This window comes from Drosophila serrata, unplaced genomic scaffold, assembly GCF_035046125.1.
Source record: "Drosophila serrata isolate PLE 108 unplaced genomic scaffold, ASM3504612v1 contig_360, whole genome shotgun sequence".
NCBI classification, from domain to species: domain Eukaryota; kingdom Metazoa; phylum Arthropoda; class Insecta; order Diptera; family Drosophilidae; genus Drosophila; species Drosophila serrata.
Window position 1 is genome coordinate 86954 of NW_028257258.1, and position 19987 is coordinate 106940.

The 19987-nt window shown below is 46.0% G+C and overlaps 7 protein-coding genes across 9 annotated transcripts; 4 read left to right on the forward strand and 3 right to left on the reverse strand.

Moving 5' to 3' along the window:
- The first annotated feature begins 450 nt into the window (after positions 1-450).
- LOC110191906 (kunitz-type serine protease inhibitor homolog alpha-dendrotoxin) lies at positions 451-1670 on the forward strand. The gene is given in 3 exon segments (XM_020962891.2): positions 451-576; positions 578-596; positions 661-1670. Coding segments are annotated over 3 exon segments (273 nt in total). The 5' UTR covers positions 451-513; the 3' UTR covers positions 852-1670.
- Positions 1045-6862, reverse strand: gzl (godzilla E3 ubiquitin protein ligase). 2 transcript variants are annotated; one of them, XM_020962635.2, is made up of 9 exons: positions 6532-6862; positions 4037-4317; positions 3800-3972; positions 3642-3736; positions 3385-3578; positions 3125-3320; positions 2701-3063; positions 2501-2633; positions 1045-2436 (listed from the first exon to the last, which is right to left on the reverse strand). In XM_020962635.2, exons 2-9 carry the CDS (start codon positions 4145-4147, stop codon positions 2088-2090), a joined length of 1614 nt encoding a protein of 537 aa, XP_020818294.1. In that variant the 5' UTR covers positions 4148-4317; positions 6532-6862; the 3' UTR covers positions 1045-2087. The 2 variants fall into 2 exon arrangements, with proteins under 2 accessions (XP_020818294.1, XP_020818293.1); XM_020962634.2 differs by having other exon boundaries at positions 6526-6854.
- A 193-nt stretch (positions 6863-7055) lies between these two features.
- On the reverse strand, positions 7056-9393 carry TfIIFalpha (transcription factor IIFalpha). The gene is made up of 4 exons (XM_020962689.2): positions 9034-9393; positions 8054-8973; positions 7405-7992; positions 7056-7339 (listed from the first exon to the last, which is right to left on the reverse strand). Exons 1-4 carry the CDS (start codon positions 9055-9057, stop codon positions 7138-7140), a joined length of 1734 nt encoding a protein of 577 aa, XP_020818348.1. The 5' UTR covers positions 9058-9393; the 3' UTR covers positions 7056-7137.
- Positions 9251-12028, forward strand: LOC110191939 (uncharacterized). Of its 2 annotated transcripts, XR_002320047.2 has the most exons (4): positions 9251-9483; positions 9545-11091; positions 11307-11444; positions 11563-12028. XR_002320047.2 is itself a non-coding variant. In XM_020962955.2 (3 exons), exons 1-2 carry the CDS (start codon positions 9349-9351, stop codon positions 11072-11074), a joined length of 1665 nt encoding a protein of 554 aa, XP_020818614.2. In that variant the 5' UTR covers positions 9251-9348; the 3' UTR covers positions 11075-11091; positions 11307-12028. The 2 variants fall into 2 exon arrangements, 1 of the variants encoding a protein (XP_020818614.2); XM_020962955.2 differs by having other exon boundaries at positions 11307-12028.
- A 77-nt stretch (positions 12029-12105) lies between these two features.
- LOC110191938 (HEAT repeat-containing protein 3) lies at positions 12106-14025 on the reverse strand. Its single transcript, XM_020962954.2, has one exon. The coding sequence runs from the start codon at positions 14023-14025 to the stop codon at positions 12136-12138; it is 1890 nt and encodes a 629-aa protein (XP_020818613.2). The 3' UTR covers positions 12106-12135.
- A 221-nt stretch (positions 14026-14246) lies between these two features.
- Positions 14247-16941, forward strand: LOC110191936 (uncharacterized). Its single transcript, XM_020962953.2, is given in 5 exon segments — positions 14247-14437; positions 14499-16000; positions 16057-16390; positions 16457-16670; positions 16673-16941. Coding segments are annotated over 5 exon segments (2310 nt in total). The 3' UTR covers positions 16742-16941.
- Positions 16900-19920, forward strand: LOC147642756 (uncharacterized). Its single transcript, XM_086838807.1, has 5 exons — positions 16900-17515; positions 18384-18797; positions 18858-19222; positions 19282-19611; positions 19672-19920. Exons 1-5 carry the CDS (start codon positions 17372-17374, stop codon positions 19796-19798), a joined length of 1380 nt encoding a protein of 459 aa, XP_086694933.1. The 5' UTR covers positions 16900-17371; the 3' UTR covers positions 19799-19920.
- The last annotated feature ends 67 nt before the right edge of the window (positions 19921-19987 follow it).

The following is a 19987-nucleotide window of genomic DNA, read 5'->3' on the forward strand; positions in this document are numbered from 1 at the left end:
ATATATAAATATATATCTATGACAAACAAGAATTAAAATGCCAAGTTGTGTCGTTAATTTATTGCTGCGAGAAGCTCAGGGTGTGGGAAACTTATTTTAGCCTTTAAGATAAACCTTCCAGAGGTCTTAATTTATTTAATAATAAGATAATAATAATCCAAAAATAACCTTCGCACAACAATTTAATACACCGATCGATGATTAAAAATGTCTCTGCAGCTGTATTGTGCTTGGAAGTGGAAACTTTTGGGATAAATGTATATGTATAAAAATCTGCTAGGTTATTGTCGTAATACAGATGATTCTGATTCAGATCCCAATGTAAAGATTATTCAATATAGGACAGTACCTGTTGTCTTGTATTATCCGATGGGCCCAATATAAACCAAAATAGAGGCAATTGTTAAATTGTTTTCAATTTCCTATGGAAAAGTTGGTATACGCAACTATATAAAGCCATAATTTGACTGATCAGTCAGTTCAAGACGAGCATCCATTAAGAATCCAACTAAAATGAAGTTCATTCTGATTTTGGCTTGTCTTGTCCTGTATTTGTCCCTCACTAGTGCCCAGGAGAAGTTGCAGAGGCAGTCCTCGTAAGTGGAATTATATTAAGTTAAACAAGTTAACAGGTTAAACATCGATGTTCTCCTATCCTAGGCAACCAAACTTGTATTGGCGGCAGGAATGAGGGACATCGGAATGGACGTAATTGCCGGAGATCAGCCAATAACGAAATGTGGTACTTCAACAGGAGAGCCAGGGACTGTGTCAAGATGAGATATCATGGATGTGGTGGCAACCGAAATCGCTACTGCTCCATCAGATCCTGCAGAAGGTCGTGCGGCTAAACATAAAATAATGATCAGATATTTACACCGATATGGGAAAACAATGTTAAAGTAATAAAATAAACATATAGTTGCACAATTTAATAAATTCAATTTGGTTTTTGAAGTAATAAATATTTTTCCTTGCTAAAAGAGCCACTGCAAAACCATCACAACTTTACAAGATTGTTTAGGCCAGAAAAAAACAGTTGCATAGTTTATATTCATTACGTTTATTTTGTTGAATGTAAATTAAATTTAGATTACACTGCCACAGCATTTCTAAATATATCTGCATCTATGCCCTAATTGATTTCGTTTTGTTTCGTGAACAGTTTTCATCAGTTGCTTTTTTTATAAGTAGGTTTCTTTTCTTTTCTTTAATTTCTTTTCTTTTGTTTTATTTTTGGGAAAAATAATCACAAACTAGCGCTTAAGTTTTCTACTTGTAGTGGAGTGTGTTCTGGCAACGACGACATTGACTTTGAAATATAATTTGATCATATTTTGGTACAGTTCGGGTCGAAAATCAAATAGTAACATTGGATATCAGTTTCGTATGCTAAAAATAGTTAACTTAAAATTAGTTAAATCGAGAATAATATACAATATACAGGCCAATGCCACATAATCAATTTTTAATCGTTTACATTAATTTCATTCTTTTTGTTTAACTGGTTAACGTTAAATTAAAATGTCCACTTGATTAACAGTCGACTAATTTCGTAAATCAGCAGCTTGGTCGCTGTGTGTAAGTGTTGCAATGTGTTGTGTCTGTAATTGAATTACTAAACAAAAAAATAAACAATGATTAATCCGAATCAGGTAAACAATTGAATCTTAAATCGTTTTCTAATTTTCTTTCTTTGACTGTTTTTTGGTTGGGTGTATCGCTGGCGGGGGTACGGCGGTCTCTCTAGTAAGCCAATTGGGTTAATTATAAAATGTATATAAAATAAATCACAATTTGTATACGCCTATAATGACGTTGTGTGTGTTTTGTGTTTGCGTTTTGTCTCTGTGTCAGTATTTGTGTCTGTGTTTGCGGGAGGATGCCCTGGAAGTGGGACAGCAGCGCACAGTCCAACACAAGGTTTGGCTACATATTTATTAATATTAATAATAAACATTAGTTAGTTGTTTAAAACAAAGCAGCTGGCAGCCACAGCATTTATATCGAAAATCCAATCGAAAAACTGCATTCCGGATCGAGGATCATCGACTGGACAGACAACCTACAGTCTAAGGACTCGCTATTCATATGAGAAACTGGCGATCGGAGGCGCTATGCGGCAGTGCGGCCACGCCTATGCCGCCCTGCGTGGGCGTTTGCAGGAAAGCCGAATCATCGGCGGCCCCCGTCGTCTCCGTGGCAGGCGTACTGATTGCTATCGGTTCGTAGATCGAGCGATGCGGTGGCATATCGTCGTCGTCCTTGAAGGAGCCGCTTAAATTCGGATTGAGGATGTTGTTCGATGCGGGCGTAGCCACAGCAACTGTCCCCGTCACCGGCAGTCCCATGGCACCCATGGTACCAGACTCCACTTGATCCAGAAAGGGAGGCGCCGCCACACTAATCGTAGTCGGCTGGCGTCGGAAGAATGAACTGAAGGAGAGAAACGACTTACTATCTGTATACTTTTGTGGTTTTATCAAAATATTGTTCATACCCAAAGTTGATGCGAGACCAGATCGTGGGACGACGTTCACCCAACTGCTCCGCTAGATGGACCGGCAGGTTGGGCGCACGATCGAAGGGATTAATGCGCTCGTTGGGCGGACGCACGGCAGAATCCAGCAGAGCTGTGTTTAAAGTATTAAGTATTACGTATTTGAACAATCAACGAAATCAATTCGTCAGCAGACGTACCATTCTCGTCGTCCGAGCTCTGGGACTCCTCGAAAGGGTTCCGACCAGCGTCCCCTCGCCGGAACGTTCCGTGTCGTGTTGTTCCGGTCGCAGCAGCAGCCGCTGACACACTTGAGCTGCTGCCGCCAGCTGCACCAGCAGCGGAGGAGGCGGAGCTCACCTGGACTCCTCCCTGCCTGCCGTTTGATTGCTGCTGCTGCAAGAGTGGCGTGGTATCGTCGTCCGTATCGGTGACATTATCCAAAGAAGGCTGTCGACTCCGACTTGCACGTGCTTCGCCCTTCGTAAAAACCTTGCGCTTGCAAATAGGACAGACGCGACGATTTTCGGTGAGCCAGGGATCGATGCAGTGTGTGTGATAAGCTGGATGCAATAATAGAGATGAGATGGGATAATAAATCAACACAAACATCATATCACATACGATGCGAGCAGGGCAGCACCCGCAACTTATCGTCCTCGACAAAGTCCTCCAGACAGATTACGCAGGTGTCGTACTTGTTGTTCACATTGTTCTTAGTGTAGCGAAGCACCGGCAGCTTCTTCAGCATGCTCTTGGGCAGTCGATGGCGACGCAAGCGACGTTGCTCGCGGATGCACTTGTAGATCATGTAGATAACCTGGACGCAGGCAACAAAGAAATCCATTCGAAAAAAGAACGAATCATTCAAGGATCACACTCACCATTATGATGAAGCACAGGCCGATAAGTATGGAGAAGGGCAATATAAGCTGGGTGTTGATGTTGAAGGGCAGCTCATCGTTGATGATCAGCACCACCTCGGGTGTGTTATATGTGGCCAACGCCTTGCCTGTCGTATGGCCCACAAATACGGAGGGTATTCTGATGCCCGTCGCATTATCGGCGGACATTTGCTCTATAAAGTTAAAAAGGGCATTGAGTATTCTTCTATCTCTGTTACGGAAGTGGCTTCGCTCACCCAAGTCATCGCCTTCATTATTGTAGACAATCACAGCAGAATAGCTGGCATTCTGGGCTACTCGCACCTTGCGCTCAAAAGTACAATCGCCGCCACTGAAAAACATTCATAATTAGCCAAAAATCATTACTCTAGTTCCATTTGATGTCCACACATACCGAGATACCAGGGCCACAAATTTGGCATTGGCTGGATAATTCAGATGCGGCGGCCTATCCAGAGAAACACAACCAAAATATGGGCGCTTGGCGGGAACCACATACACTTTGAGACCATTTGAGGGCAGCTGGGCGCCAAATTGTGCTGGGAGATCATTAAACTCTTCAATCAACTGTAGGTAAACCACAAGGATTAGTATTTATTTCAATTTTTAAGAGGATTTAACCAAAGCTTACCTGACTTGTGATTCGTCGATAGACCAGCACATGTCCCCTAGCCACTGCCGCTTCATGACAGACCAGGCACAAGCCCAGCAGGGTAATTATGTGGCAACTCCTCCTGGACATACTGCCACCCAGGACGACACAACTTCCGGCGACGATTGGGTTTTCCTCTATACTGTTATTGCTCTAGTCCGCTGTGTCCTCTGCTTCTGTGATGTGTAAAGACCATCCGCACTATTAGCATTTCTCATCAGGGTTTCACTGCCAGCGATTGAGTTCTTTTCGGCCGTGGACTGAAAAGAAGAAATGTAAGAGAGTTAGTGAGGTAGGACCATTATTAGCAAAGTTAACCACTCATTTGCTAAGTGTAATTGTTTCTAAGTTTTCAGTGGTCAGCTTTTGTTCCTTCGCTTATGCTCGTCTTGATCATTTAAAGAATTTTATAGTAAAGATATCTATTACAACATTAGTAAATATTTAAACTATTGAAATCAGCAAATATTCGATATGTTGTCACTGGCTGTGCTATTAACCTGACCGACATGGTAAATGAGGATCAGGAGCGAAGGCAACCTGCGATATACATATTCGGCTCGGCTTCGCGTTTTAACGGCAAACAAACAGCTCTGCCAGCTGATAAGATAAACGGCTTGTGATCGCTGCTATATTATAATTTTTACGACCAAGTGCGCTGACTGTGCAGGGGGTCGGCGGTGGTTGGTACATATATGTACATATCTATGTACATATGTATTTACATATGTATGAGTTGCTGTTGATATGACTAAATTTTACTTTTCTTTCAGACATGTTAGCCGATCGAACAGCTGTTTTGTTTGTTGACGCAGCGACGACGATCAGTCCGTGCGGTTTCTCGAAATTATTGCAGTTGATGTTTATGCAAGCAGCAGAAACAATCAACGCATTTGGCCGCCTGACTGTGATTGAGCTCAATTTACCAATCAATTGATTTTATCGGCCAACTAAAACCGAGATCTTTTGGGGGCAGATTCGATTCACTAATCACTATCAAAGCATATGTAGATTCAGCCCTGCTTGCCGGCTCAAACTAGATGAGTCACTAGCTGATAAGACCCAGAAACCCATACATAGCTAGCTTAATCGAGAACAGAACGCAGATGGATCCCAGAGGATGAGAGTGAAGCAAACGTGGAAAGTTTGCTTTATGAAAAATTAATAAATCTGCTAACCCGTTCGGCACTCACACCCCCCCGGTGGGGTGCGGTGCGGTACTGTGCGGTGTGCAAATATGCCACAAAAATGTGTATTAAATTCACTGGCTAACAAAGAAAAAAACGTCACCAGGCATTAGCACATCGATAGACAAGCGGAGCAGCAGCAGAGACTTTAATGAGAACGTGACTTTATTTTTATTGGATGGGTAAACAATAAAATGGGAAGGAGGCCGACGACACACAGGGCTAAATATTCCGATGCGAAATTCAATCTGTAAAGGCGCGTGCGTCCGATAGAATTTCAATCTCCAATTGGTACAGGAATTTTACCTGCGAAACACAGAACCATTTGGATATCCTTACAATTTTTGAATTGAATTAATGCTAAGTTTCTAAACCATTCTTGTTTGTGAAGGCTCTCAATATAAATTCCTTATGTCTAGGATGAACCTTAAGTTTTGGGGTTTCCCGAACAACTATCACTTAGTATTCTTTTATTTTATTTATTTTTAATCTGCTTAATAATGAGGAATTATTTATAACTTGTTTGTTGATAAGAGATAATAGATGTTTAAACCCTAAAGCCAATTAAAGCTGTTTAGAAATAAAAAAGGTCCTGTTTCTTGCAGCTAAAAACTAGTTTATTGTGTGACATTCTACATTGAGCCTTTCAGCCACATTTTCAATGTTCATTTAAGGCTTACATTCACATTGAATTTAACGATATGCGCTTATTTAATTTTGTATTTAAATTTAAATTAAATTATCCTAACACATCGATAATATCCTACAAAATCTGTACAATATATTTACATATCTGCGGAAATTTTTCATTAATTTGCTTTGTTTAGAAGGCGCCGATACATCAAATTACACATTACACACCACCGCACACACGCAGCTCCCGCCCACACACACGCACATGCACACCTTGAACTTTACAAGGCACCACGAAAGGGGGGTATTATTCAAGGTTTCTTTTTGTAAGAATATCGGTATGTACATATGTATGTATGTACGTATGAACGTATAAACATGTAGAAAACGCCCCGCGGGTAACAGGTGAAAGGCGCCAAAGGATAAACGAATAAAGCGCCACCCAATTGAGAGCAGCAGCTAGAAGTTAATGTACTTCAATTTCGTAAATTCGCTTTTGTTATGCTTTTTTTTCAGGCGTATCTGCTGGGACATGTGCATGTGTGTGTGTGGGTGCCTGTGACTGCTTCTGTGTATGCATTAAATTAACACAACAACAAAGCAGCTGAGGGCGATTTCCTGTGTTTTCCCGAACCATTTTTCACGTACACTCACTGTAAACTTAATTGCTGATAGTTGACTGGGGCTTATATTTTCTTTCTGGCAGATTTCCTATATCCAATCAACGCTCGTCGCCATCGCTGTGGTATTGCGTTTTACTTTGTTTTGACCTGCTCCGGCAGGCGGACACCTTGGCTCCGTGTCTGGTAATCAACGGAATCCTCTCTATGTTACCCCCTGGGCATAACAGTCGTCGCGATAAGAGGAAAACGAACACTTTTTGGCTCACTTGCTAATTATTGGGATATTACAATTTACACGAACGTTAGAGCTGCACCAGCATCGATACCGATGTTTTCGAAAATGATCGATGTATCGCAATTTTATTTCTCCACGACTTATTGAAAAAGAAAAGTAAAATATCGATTATCGAATATTAATCGGACCAACTTCCATCGCTAGTATAACAGCTGTTTTTAGAGTGTTTGCGCGCTAGCGCAATTATGGGGAATGCAATGTTATTGTTTAAAATTTTTTGTAAATTCCCTTGCAACCCAATTAAATTAAAAAAATATCACTTGATTTCAATATTTTTGTATATTTTTCGAACAATAATGCATTTTGGATTACAAAGTTATTTAAATCACATGTCTGCTCCACCTACTTTATCCAGAGATACATCTTCCCCTGTATGGTGTGCTTGACGGGATTGATCTTCTTCAGGATTTTCGTCATGGTCTCAACCAAACGGTCGCTGGAGACGCCAGTCTTCTTGTTCTTGAACTTGGTGAGCAGCTCTGTAGCAGTCAGAGGCTTTCGCTTGAGATAGCGACGCACTGCCTCCTCGGTGATGCCGTAGTCCCTGCAAGTAGTGAATGTAAAAGTTAAAAGAAGCCTAGAGGGATTCGCTGGGTACGCGGTACTCACTCCACTTTAGTGCCGGAAAAGGATGTGGGCAGCGAGTTGCTGATTTCGTTCTTGGGTCTCTTTGCCGGTGTACTGGTCGGACTGTTGCTGGTGTCCGAGCCGGTGAGGTCACTGGGAAGACTGTTCATCTTGCGTTTGCTGGCGTCTGTCGAGGGGGTTGGCGTGGCCGATCGCGATTTGTTGGCATTGCTGCTGCTGCTGGCTGCAGCACTCTCCTTGTCCTTCTCCTTCTCTTTATCTTTGTCCTTGTCCTTGGTGGCGGGCTTCTTTTTGGGAGGACCATTGCTTAGATCATCCTCAGAGTCCGTGCTGTCGGAGCTGAAGTCAGTGTCTGAGGAGTCGCCGCTACCATTTGACTTGCCCTTTTTGTCGTCCTTGCCTGATTTCTTCTTCTTATTTTTATCCTTAGCGGCATCGTCTTTGCCCTTCTCCTTCTTTTTCTTCTCGCCATCGGCGTCTTCCTTCTCCGATTCATCGGATTTCTTCTCATCCTCCTCCTCCTCGTCAGAGGTGAGTAACTTACGCAGCGCGTCCTCTTCGGCCACGCTCTTCATGTCCTTGTCTACCTTAGCCTCCGGATCCGGTTCGCTACAAACGAGAGAATAAAATGTTATCCAAACACAAAAAATTAAATATTAGTTTGACATACTCCTCACTGGAACTGGTATCGTAATCCATTTCCCTGCCTTCCTCGTCACCATCGTCAGACTCCTCGAAGGCCTCATCATCCACGTCCCGCTTCTTTTTCTTCTTTTCCGCTCCCTTTTTGCCCTTGCCCTTGGCCTTGTCATCATCGCTGTCTTCCTGCTCTTTTTTCTTCTTATCCTCCTCGTCCTCCGAGTCGGACTCGTCCTCGGAATCGATCCATTCGTCCATGTCGGTGATCTTTAGCTCTTTGGACTTTTTGGTGGCCGCTTTCAGTAGCTTGGCTTCCTCTGGATCCTGTTCCTCTTCCTCGTCGCCGCGCAGGCGCTTCCGCAACATGAGTGAGAAGTAGTTCATCACCTTCTTCCGCCGCCCAAACTCCTGTTCAGCCTCCTCCGCGGACAGGGACTTGTAGCGCTGAATAGGCTGGAAGTTGTACCACTCATTCAGGGGATATGCCTCGATCGCTCCGTCCGGAGCATGTGTGAATACATAGAAGGCGGCATTTTCGCCAACGCCGCCTTCCCTGATGCCTTTGAACTTCTTGCCGGTCTTACCCCCGACTTTCAGGATCCAAGGCTGCGCCTCCGGACGGTATTTGCGTGCAATAATGCCGAACTTCTTGCGACGCGCCTCCTCGCGCTGATCCCGGTTATACTCAGATCCGGCGCCGAACTTGGGTTGATCCTCGTCCATGCCTCGGAACTCCTTCATGTTGTTCTCCCGCTCCAGTTTCACATTACGCCACTGGGCGAAATCCACGTTCAGGGTCGCGTTAAACCGCATCACGTGGTGCTTCTTGCGCATCTTGGGTACCCGGATCTTGAACTCCTGCACGTTGGACGACGATGCCGAGGCTGATGCTGAAGCAGCGCCTGCAGAGGCAGCAGCTGCAGACGTGGAGCTCCCGCTGCCAGCGCTTGTCTGCGAATAGAAAACAAGTTAAATGAAGCGTTGGCGCCAAAACAGAGAGTTGGAACTTACCGCCGGCTTGGCTGCGGACGACATGGCACGTCTTTCTTTATTAATTAGCCTAATATCAAATTAAAATGCTTTTCTTAGCGTTATTTTAGGATATTTTCCAACTTAACCAGGAGTCGCGGGCACAAGAAAGTCTGGCGTGCTAGAGATGAGGGTTCCCCGATAATACGGCTGCATGTAGTTATCTAAAGCAAGCTAATTTGGTCACTCTGATCTTGTTATAATTTTAGTTTATCGCTAATCGCTCATCTCAAATCAAGAACAAGCAAATCGTTTAAATTGTTTATATTTCGCACAATTGTTCAATTTTTCTGAAAAATGTCGAAGAACTTGTCTTTAACAGACGAGCAGAGCCGGCTGAATGCACGCCTCGAGGCGCACATGGTGTACATATGTCCAGAGTGCGGCAAAGCCTTTCGCACACAGGCCGAGTGGCGTCAACATTTAAATACGGCAAGTCGCTCAATACCCCCCGCAGTCGGCTCTTTTGATTGAATATTTGCATTTTATACAGAAACACGACTACCTGAAGAAAACCTACTCGGACTTTAACTTTATCCAAATCGACGAGCGCTTCCATGAGTGTCAGCTGTGCTTTAAATGGGTGGAGAACGCCCACAATACAATCGCCCTGCTGCAGTACCACTACTTCATGCATCTGGAGCACAGTGAGACATACCGCTGCGTGCATTGCCGCATGGCGTATACGAGGCGCAGGGCACTGAACGTCCACCTCATGGACACCCATATGCGAGAGATCGAGAAGTACGAGAACAAACTGCGCCAAATGAAGAGGCAACAGCAGCAGGATCAGAAACTTCCCGCAACCGCAAATTCTATAAATCCGGGAAACGTGGAGAAGCCCGTAGTGCCCAATAGGTTACCGCGTGGACGGCCAAAATTAAATGTCTCAGAAAAAAAGCGCAAAGATCTGCTGCAAAAGGCGCTCATGGACATTGACCTATCAGGGGAAATGGAAAAGCCAACAACTCAATCACCACCAGCTGCGACCAAGACTCCAAACAACACCAATGCCAGCGAACAGAATCTGGACAGGTGCCTAAATGCCTACGAGGACATTCTGCGCAAGGAGGAAGAAAAGGCGCCTAAATACGAGGCGGATTTGGATGCACTGTGTCAAGAGTTTTTCGAAGACAAAGACTATCCCACCAAAGATAAAGAAGATGTAAAAAAGGCAGAGGCAGCTGCACCGGGGGAAAAGGAGGAGAATCAGGAGGTGGTAATCATCGAGATCGACGCACTTGGCAAAGAGGAGGTGGCCCAGCTGAGAAAGGAAATGAACACATCGGGTACACAGGTACAGGCGGCCAAGCGACGTCGGCTGTCAACGACGCCTACACGGGATTCCGATGCGGAGGTGTCCACCAATGGTCTGACGAAGCTCATCTCGTATTTGTGCCCCAAGTGCGGCAAGGAGATCGCCTCAATGGACGAATGGCGGTCACACGTATTCAAGAAACACGACTTCGAGCATATCATCGAGAACAGTTTTAAGATCCTTGAGCCCGGCCGTAAGGCCATGTGCCTGCAGTGCCGCGAGGTGCAGCCAACCACCAGACGGTCGCAGTTGCAAAAGCACTGCTTCAAGCATCTGCCTTACCGCTCGTATCTTAAGTGCACGCTCTGCGATCGTACAAAGACCAGTACGTCGAAGATTTTCAACCACATTCGCTACAACCACCAAGAGGAGCTGCAGCGAAAGAACAAAACGCAACTGTTGATCAAATCGGAGCCCAAGTGGGTGAGTCCCAAAAGGCCATCGGTACGGTCAGATAAAGCCGGTTCCGGTGGCGAGGACGAGGAGGGGGAGGATGAGGGAGTTAGTATGATGTGTGAGCACTGCAATAAGTTATTCAAGACCAAATGGAGATACGGACGACATATCGCTGGGTGCCGGAGGGCAGGCATGCTTCAGCCCACCAACTCTGTCGAGGGAAGCGTCGCATTCTTGCTGAACCACCTGCGCGAGGGATGTCAACGCATAAACCCCGTCTGGAAATCAATGCAGCTTAATAAAACGTAATACTTGGACTATTAAAGGTACAGAATAAATATTTATTACCACCATGAAAATGAACTAATATTAATTTATTTCCAATTTAAATAATATGAAAATATCTTAAATTGTATTTAAAATAGGGCATTATACATTAATATCTTTACAAACATTGAATCTAAACATAATTCTACATTTCGATGCCTTATTATTTATTGTAATTGAAATATTACTCGTTAATGTTGTACTTTTCTTCTAGTTCATCTCATGAGTTGTTGTAGACTTCCCGTAATACATCAACTATTCGATTGAGATATAGTGTTCCGTGTCCTATGTCTGCCTGGACGTCTCGCCCTCCTGTACATTTTTTCGGCGACGTTTTTATCCATTGCTCCAGGTTGTATCTCCTCGCGACTTGCTTCTGCCAACGCAGTATCTTCCACCTCGTGGTTGCTGGTTATCACCACGATCTTTCGCTGTTCATGATTTAACTCGGCCTTTTTCATCACTTTCAGGAATCGTGCAAATTTTTTCTGTAGTGGGGCTCCTCCTACCGTTGTTGTAGTTACTTCACCTCCGTCCGTTTTTTGGATTCCACTTCTCCTCTGATTTTTTGGCATGGATAAAGGATTATTATGTGATGCTGTCACCTCACGGGTGGCCTGTGCTCTTTTTGGTGTTCCTGATCCTGGTGCTCCTACCGTACCTTCTTTTGCTCTTCCGTCTTCCTGGGCTACGGTCAAATAGATGGCCAATACCACAAAAATAATACCACTTAGGCACAACCTTTTCCAACTAGAAATCATGGCGTATTTAATGATTTCTTTCAAAAATTAAATAGTCAAGCCTGTAATCCGTAAAATCGGAATATTTTTAATAGTTTACACTTATCGAAATTGTTATTTTAAGCTAAAATCAAATTTAAAAAAAAACGCATAGCTAAGTCAAAAAGGCTTTCCTATGTTAGTTTTATTGACTGAATAACTCTGTATACTAAATTTAAAGATTTAAACAGTCAACTTCCCTCCAGAGTGTTCAGTTTTAACGACAACTAACACTTTATGTTACTTATTTTCAGTAAGGTAATTTTATTGTTTACAGTTTTTATTTAGATACGAAACAAAGCGTGAAAAATTTGTTTTTACTGTATAAATAGTCGCTTTTCGCTCTTTGAGCTCTCGTTTCTGTTGGCGCAACTTAGATTTAAAAAGTTCTTCCAACGCCTGAACGCGCTCGCACATTTCCAGCTCAGCGATGATTTGCGGCCAATCGTCCACCGCGAATATGTCCATGAGGGCGTCCAGTCCTTCGGACAGGGCCCATAAATCGTCCTCGCGAGCACATGAGTTTAAAAGGAAGAGCACAATGGCCTTGACGAGTGACTCCGAGAGTAGGGAACCCAAGGTGCCAAGCATCCGGTTCCAGTTTACTCGAATGTCCATAACCGTGCATTTGCTGGCGCCCTCGATTATCATGTTTAGATCGTTCTCGGTCATCTGGCCAAAGAGATCCCGCCGTGACTTCAGCAAACTCAGTGAGGAGCGCATTAGCGACGTTATGGCCTCCATGACGGCGGCGTCCTCGGTTCCTTTGAAGGCTTGTTGGCCAAGATTCATCCACATGTTGTAGATTTCGTTATAGCCACCCAAATTCTCGGCAGTCAGCACATTGCAGAGATTCTGCAGACAAATGAGGTAGGACACCCGCATCTTTGCTAACTTCTCCCGAATGCCGTCTTGCTGATCGAGAAGCTTCTCTACAGAAGGATCTAAGGGCTGAGCTTTTTGCCACAGCTTCTGCACCACTTGGTTCTGTTTAATGGTCTCTAAGAAGTTAGCGGGCAATCCCCCACTTCCACTGTCTGCTGCATCCTCCTCCATCTCGTAGTCAGCCACACTTTCCGTCTCCGATTGGTTGCTGTCCGAGCCCCATTCGCTTTGGTCGTCGCTGGAGCCTAGGTTTGTGATAATTTCCGCCACTAGACGCTGGGCGTCCAGCAAGTGCTCCAGGTTCTTCAGCGTCTCCTCCCCTTCGCTCTCATTCGATTTGGACGGATTGACACTCTGGGTCTCTGTGAGCTCCTCCGTTTCCATGGATATCTCCAGCACGGGAGCCTCGTTTTTAGACTTTGCAGTTTGAATCTCGGATTTACATCCCATCAGATGGGCCTGTGTATCGATGGTGAGCAGTTGGTTGAGACTAGTCAGGATCTCTCGGGTGTGAGCCGCTGCGCAGGCGGGTACATTGCAAAGTATGCCAGCGGCCAAGGCGTTGAGGTAGAGCTGTCCATGGCTCTCAGCCGGAACATTAAGCAGCTCCGGCAGTATACTTGCGTTGGCCAAAAGGTTCCAGCAGCTAGAGTTGTTCTCGGACACCACTAGAACCAATTGCGCTACTGAGAGGGCAATATCTAAACCAAATTTCCTGTAATCCAGACACACGAGCAGCCTGGGCAGGAGATTTGCCTGGTTGAAGGCTTCCGTGGCCGTCGGCGAGCTCTCGCACAGATTACGGAGCAGATGTACTGCCTGAAGGAATATATCCGAAAGGATTTCGCTGTCGAAGCCATTTTTGGTCAGATCGTAGTCCAGCAAAAGTGACAGTAGTGCCGTTAATATGTCGTTGTCCACGAGAAAGTCACACACCTCCGAGCCGAACACGGAAAGATTCCGGAAGGCTCCGGCTGCCGCATCTCGGATGGCTGGCTCTTTATCGCACAGCAGGGGGGCCGCTATCCGAACCAGGTCGCTCTCGCAAATTTCCTGCACCTTCTCCTTGCGCAGCGCCAAAACCGCAAAGGAATGTAGTCCGTTCAGCTTGTCCTCCACATCCGGTCTCTGTAGGTGCACGCAGATCGCCTCAATGGGTCCGCAGCCCGTCGCCTCCTCCTCTGTCGCGTTGTCAAGTGCATTCTCCAGATCCACTGAGGTATCCACGCCGGAGGGCGTCCTTGTTTTTACTTTCCGTATTTTGCCCATTGCAACAAGCCGTCCTGCACGTGTTTATAAACCGCGGTGTGACCAGGCTTTCAATCTTTTTACAGTCTGGCAGCGCTGCCTTGGTTGCCATTTGTTACCATTCGATAACCCAAGACTTATCGAAAGCAAACTTGGTTTTATTTACATCTCTAGCGGCAGAAAATTGCAGAAAATCGGTGAAAATTTTCTAAATGCAAAGCGTTAAGTGAAAACTTGGTGAAATGGAAGCAAACATAGATGAAAGCATGGAGAGCGAACTTGCCAAGTCGCCCAATAACAAGCTGGAGGCGAATCAATCGCCTCCGCCAGGTGTGAATGGAAATGGAAGTGGCAGTGCCGATGGTGGCCAGGAGGCGGCCGCCCCTAACAATGGCGTTGCTATAGCCCAGGAAAAACCTAATGAGGCCCAATGGTGCGTAGTCAAGGAGTAGAGTTTGAACGAAAAACAGTGACATACCTTGACCCATTTTCAGGAGCAAACCCTTTAATGCATTCAGTGGGCGCCCCATTGGGGAGCACACGGCTCAGCAGCAGGCGCTCCAGCAGCAACAGCAGGCGCTTCAGCAGCAGCAAACAAGCCAGCAACAGCCGCCGCCTGGAGCGAATGGTGTTATCGCAGGACCTCCAGAAATCTGGGTGGAGACCAAAGCTGGGGATGACCGCTCCTACTACTACCATGCAGTGACAAGGGAAACCACATGGACGCGTCCCGAGGGCGCCAATGTCAAGATCATGACTCAGGCCGAGGTGGAGGAGATGGCAAAGCGACCTGCACAGGCCGCCAAGGCGGACCCGAAAAGCACCGAACCCCCGGGAGAGGTCTCGGCAGTGTCCCATCTCACCTCGCAACCGCCGCCGCATTTGATGAGTCAGCCTCCGCCAAATGCCGCGGCACCTTTGCTCTCTCAGCCGCCGCCCAATGTGCGTCAACAACCGCCGCCCATGTTCCAGCCGCCGGGTATGCAGCCACCTCCTGGATTTGGACAGCCACCGTTTTGCATGCCGCCGCCAGCCTATGGGTTTCCAGGAGGAGCTGCTCCCGCCGGAGCTCCCTGGGGTGTAGGCATGCCGCCCTGGCAGCAACAGCAACACCTGCACGGGCCTCCTGGTGGGCAGGATAAACCCGCCAAGACGCTGATCATCAAGCCTGGAGTCATCGACCCAGCGGTCATAGCTCGGGCTGCCGAATGGTCGGAACACCGTGCCCCGGATGGCAGGCCTTACTATTTCCACGCCGGACGAGGTGAGAGCGTCTGGGATAAGCCTCAAGCCCTGAGAGACATGGAGGCCGCTCGTATGGCCGCCCATTCAGGAGTGGCGCCTGCAGTAGCAACTGCCCCGACCGGAATGCCTCCCCACCTGCTGCCCAATCCGATGATGCACCTGCCCCCCGGCACAGCGCCACCAGGTTTTGATCCCCATGCTGCCTTTGCGGCAGCCGCCGCTGCAATGAAAGCAAATTCAGAGAATACTAAGGCGGCGCAGGCTGCCGCCCTAGAAAAGGAGGCCAAGAAGGCGGCTGAGGAGAAGCGAAAGAAGGAAGAGGAGCAGAAGAAGGCGGCGGCCACGGCAAAGCAGACGGACAAAAGTCGACCGGTGACAAGTACCCCAATCGCTGGCACACCTTGGTGTGTTGTGTGGACTGGAGATGCCCGTGTCTTTTTCTATAATCCCTCGACCAGAACTTCGGTTTGGGATCGTCCCGAGGATCTAATGAACCGCGAGGATGTTGACAAGGCCGTGAACGAAAGGCCCGAGCAACTGAAGACGCCACAGGAGAAAACAGCCGAGGCAGAACAAAAAACAACCGAGGAGGTGGCACAGGACCAGACGCAGGCTCAAACACAAGCCCAACAGCAGCAGCAACAAGTGCAGCAAGTGGAGCCGGATGATGACGACGACGACGAAGTGATCAAGATACGCACCGAGTCGGAGTCCAGTGTGGAGGAGGTGCCCACCAAGCGAGTGCGAATGAGTAAGCTCTAAAATATAAAATCATTATATTTTCTCTTATATATTTCCTTCCATCAGTTTCAAAGTCAAAGCGAGCCGAGGATGCCGCACTGGAGGCGGAACAGCGGGCGGCTAAGGAGCGAGCCCTGGTGCCGTTGGAGATGCGTGTTACTCAGTTCAAGGAAATGCTTAGGGAGAAGGACGTTTCAGCATTCAGCACTTGGGAGAAGGAGCTACACAAGATCGTGTTCGATCCACGGTATCTACTGCTGACATCGAAGGAACGCAAACAGGTATTTGAAAAGTATGTCAAGGATCGAGCCGAAGAGGAGCGCAAGGAGAAGCGGAACAAGATGCGGCAAAAGCGTGAAGACTTCCGCAGCCTCATGGAAGAGGCCAGGCTGCACGGAAAGTAAGTGGTCTTTTCTAATTTTATTTATATAAAGTGGTTTTGTAATAATAATAATATTTCTTACAGATCTTCGTTCTCGGAGTTCAGCCAGAAGAACGCGAAGGACGAGCGATATCGCGCTATCGAAAAGGTACGCGAGCGGGAGAGCCTCTTCAACGAGTACATCGTGGAGGTGCGCCGGCGCGAAAAGGAGGACAAGTTGCTGAAGAAAGAGCAGGTAGGCCTAGGGCATGCTTACGCCCCAACCCCATTCTCCTTACGTATCTTGTTGTTTAAACATATATATGCATATATCTTTATAAACTGTATTTAATAACTTACCCGTATGCCAAACGTATTTACATAATGTGATTGATTTTCTGTTAACTTTTAAACCATAAACAACGTGTGAATCGATACTGAATCAAACCAAACTGAAAATGAAACCGATACCGATACCGAATCTGAATCCCCCTGATCGAACGTGTTGGGTTCCCGGTGGTTTGCCACCCCAATACTTTAGCCACTAGCTAACAGGTTACAGCACAAATGCACCACCCAACACACCAAAATACACAACAGCAAGAGCATCGACAACCACGACCTATACAAGTACCTCATCGTCCTCAGCAACCCTCAGCCCGCCGACCGTCGTCTGTCATCGTCGTCATCCGTCGTCGTCCACTGATCTTGAATTGACCACGCACACGCTTGCAATCTGTGTGGTGAGTTACTTGAGTTACATACAAAAGCAACAAACTTTAAAATTTGTTTTTCTGCAATAAGAAACAAATTTGGAAAAAATAACAGTATCAATCAAAAAGCATTAAAAATATTAAACCAAATATCGAAAGGTTTTTACCTGATAATTGTTGGTGTGATTTCCACTTCCCGCCCCACGCCCCACGTCGCCCAAATCTCGGATGTGATGTGCGATGTGATGAAGAGAAAGAAGATGATGTGACGATGAGTGCATAATTGGCATTTGGAAGATCATGATTGATGATGTTTGATGGTCGCGTTTGGGCTCTCGGATGGATGCCAAGGAGGGGAGTCAGCTGGAGCCAGGCAGACAGAAGAGTGATTGGTCCAGTGATCCAGAGGGACAGCAATTCGTGTGCAGGTGTCTGCGGCGCTGAGCAAACAGTATGAATAATACTTAATTTTAATTAACCCACTATTATCGTTTTGTTTCCAAATAATAAAAAGAACACATGGCAGTTTTACCTGTCACCTGACAGAGGCAAGCCCAAGGAACCAAACCCGGCCCATATGTCGGGCCTGCACAGACCAAAGAGTTGTGAGGATACCCATTATCCCAAGAAACCTCACAATCTTTGCTCTTGCAGGCCCAGCAGGCAGCGGCTTAAAGTCGCTGGAAGATTCTCTTTTAATAAATATATGTACCATATCTTTACTTTAGCTCTACTGAATATTGTACTGTACGCTTCGGCCTGGCCTGAAGTTTATATAAACCCCAAGGTCTGCTACTAATCAATGGAGAGAGTTGTGGAGATGGGTAATGTGTCCGCTTGTAGTGATTGAGTACTCCACTTCCCTTCAGTTAGCGCTTATTTATAGCACCAGTATTTATTTATTTAGTAAGGCTAATGTTTTTTACTTGCATAACTCTCTCACACTTATATTTCATTATTTACTTTGCCATAAACGATTGCCTTTGTCCCTGTGGTTCCGATTTCAGTCTGTGTTCGCCCCTGCACGCCCACTCCTCTCTCAACTAGCAGGTCCTGTGCTAATCTAATGTTCTGTTTCAGTTACGTATCTGACCGCTAATCGTTCTCTTCCAGGAACTCAAACACCGTGTAACTATGTTCTTAGTAGTCTTTAAACACGTAGCTCTAAGCCTTAAGTTCGACATTTAAGTTATAGAATGTTAAGTGAAGGACGCATCAATGCCAGATTTCTAATTCAATCTCTTTATGACATTTCTCTTCTCTTCCGCATGGCTGTCATGTCAATATATTCCTTTCACACACAAAATCACACACTATAGATCCGCAAGGACTTTCTGGACATGCTGCGCGAACGACACGACATTGAGCGCCATACCAGGTGGTATGACATCAAGAAGAAGTTTGAGTCGGACTCTCGATACCGAGTTGTGGATTCCCTATACCGGGAGGAGTATTTCGAGGACTATCTGCACATCATGAAGGAGGAGAAGCGGAAGGAGCGGGAGATGCGGGAGCAAAGGGAACGGGAAAGGCACCGCGAACGGAAGTCCGATCGAAGGGATAAGGACAAGGATAAGGATAAGGACAAAGACAAGGAAAGGGAGAAGGACAAAGGTCGCAAGGACCGCGGTCGCAGTCGTTCAAAGGACAAGGACCGTGAGCGTAAATCATCCAAGGAGAAGGACAAAGAGGATAAGGTGAAGCCGGAGAAGAATAAGAAACGGGATTCCTTGGTAAGACACGATTTCAAAATAATTAAGATTGATGTTTAAATATTTATTTTTTGTCTGCAGGAGGAGGGCGAGCACGGCGAGGACTCCGATCGGGAAGAGCGAGCCGGCAGCGAAGACAGCGAGATAGCTCGGCAACGGGAGGACGAGGCTGAGCAGAAGCAGAAGGAGCGGGAGAAGAAGCTGAGGGCCGAGCAGAGTATTAGGGAGCGTGAAAAGGAGGTCCAGCGCACTCTAGCCGGGCATCTAAGGGATCGGGATAAGGAGCGTGAGCACCACATGCGTGAGGAGTGCATTGGTCACTTCACGGCACTGCTGACGGATCTGGTACGGACTCCGGACTTCACTTGGAAGGAGGTGAAGCGGCAGCTCCGCAAAGATCATCGTTGGGAGCTGATCGAAACACTCGATAGGGACGATCGCGAGCGGTAAGGATAAGCCGTAAAATATTTAATATTGCCTATAATTAAACCATGCATAAATTTAGGAAATTCAATGAGCACATTGACAATCTGATGAAAAAGAAGCGCGAACGGTTCCGTGAAATGCTTGACGAGATTAGCACCCTTCAGCTGACCAGTACCTGGAAGGAGATCAAAAAGCTAATCAAGGAGGATCCGCGATATCTCAAATACAATTCTGACAAGGGCGAACGTGAATTCCGCGATTACATCAAGGATAAGACGATGACAGCGAAGACATCGCTTCGAGAGCTATTGCAAGAATGCAAATTCATAAACCACAAGAGCAGCGATCTCATCAAAGAAAACCCCAACCATCTTAAGGAGATTCAGGACATACTCAAGAACGACAAGCGGTGAGCAAATAACTCTTTAAATAATTATAAAATTTAGTTAAAAATATACATAAAATATAGCTACTTGGTTCTGGATCATATGGAGGAGGAGAGAAGCACCATTGTGCTAGGCTTTTTAGAGGAACTCAATAAGCGCGGTCCGCCGCCACCACCCACAGCTTCTGAGTCAACGCGCCGCAACAAGTAGTTGCTGGCTGCTAATAACACTATTCAATTTAATCGTAACAATTAAATTAATACTTTTTAAGCAGAAGTTTTGAAGCTTCTAATATTTTAAATGAATAAACCACATACAGTAATACAATTCAATCGTCTAGTTTTCGTTCATAAATATTTATTGATCATTATATGTTATGTTAGAGTTGCGTCTTTCATA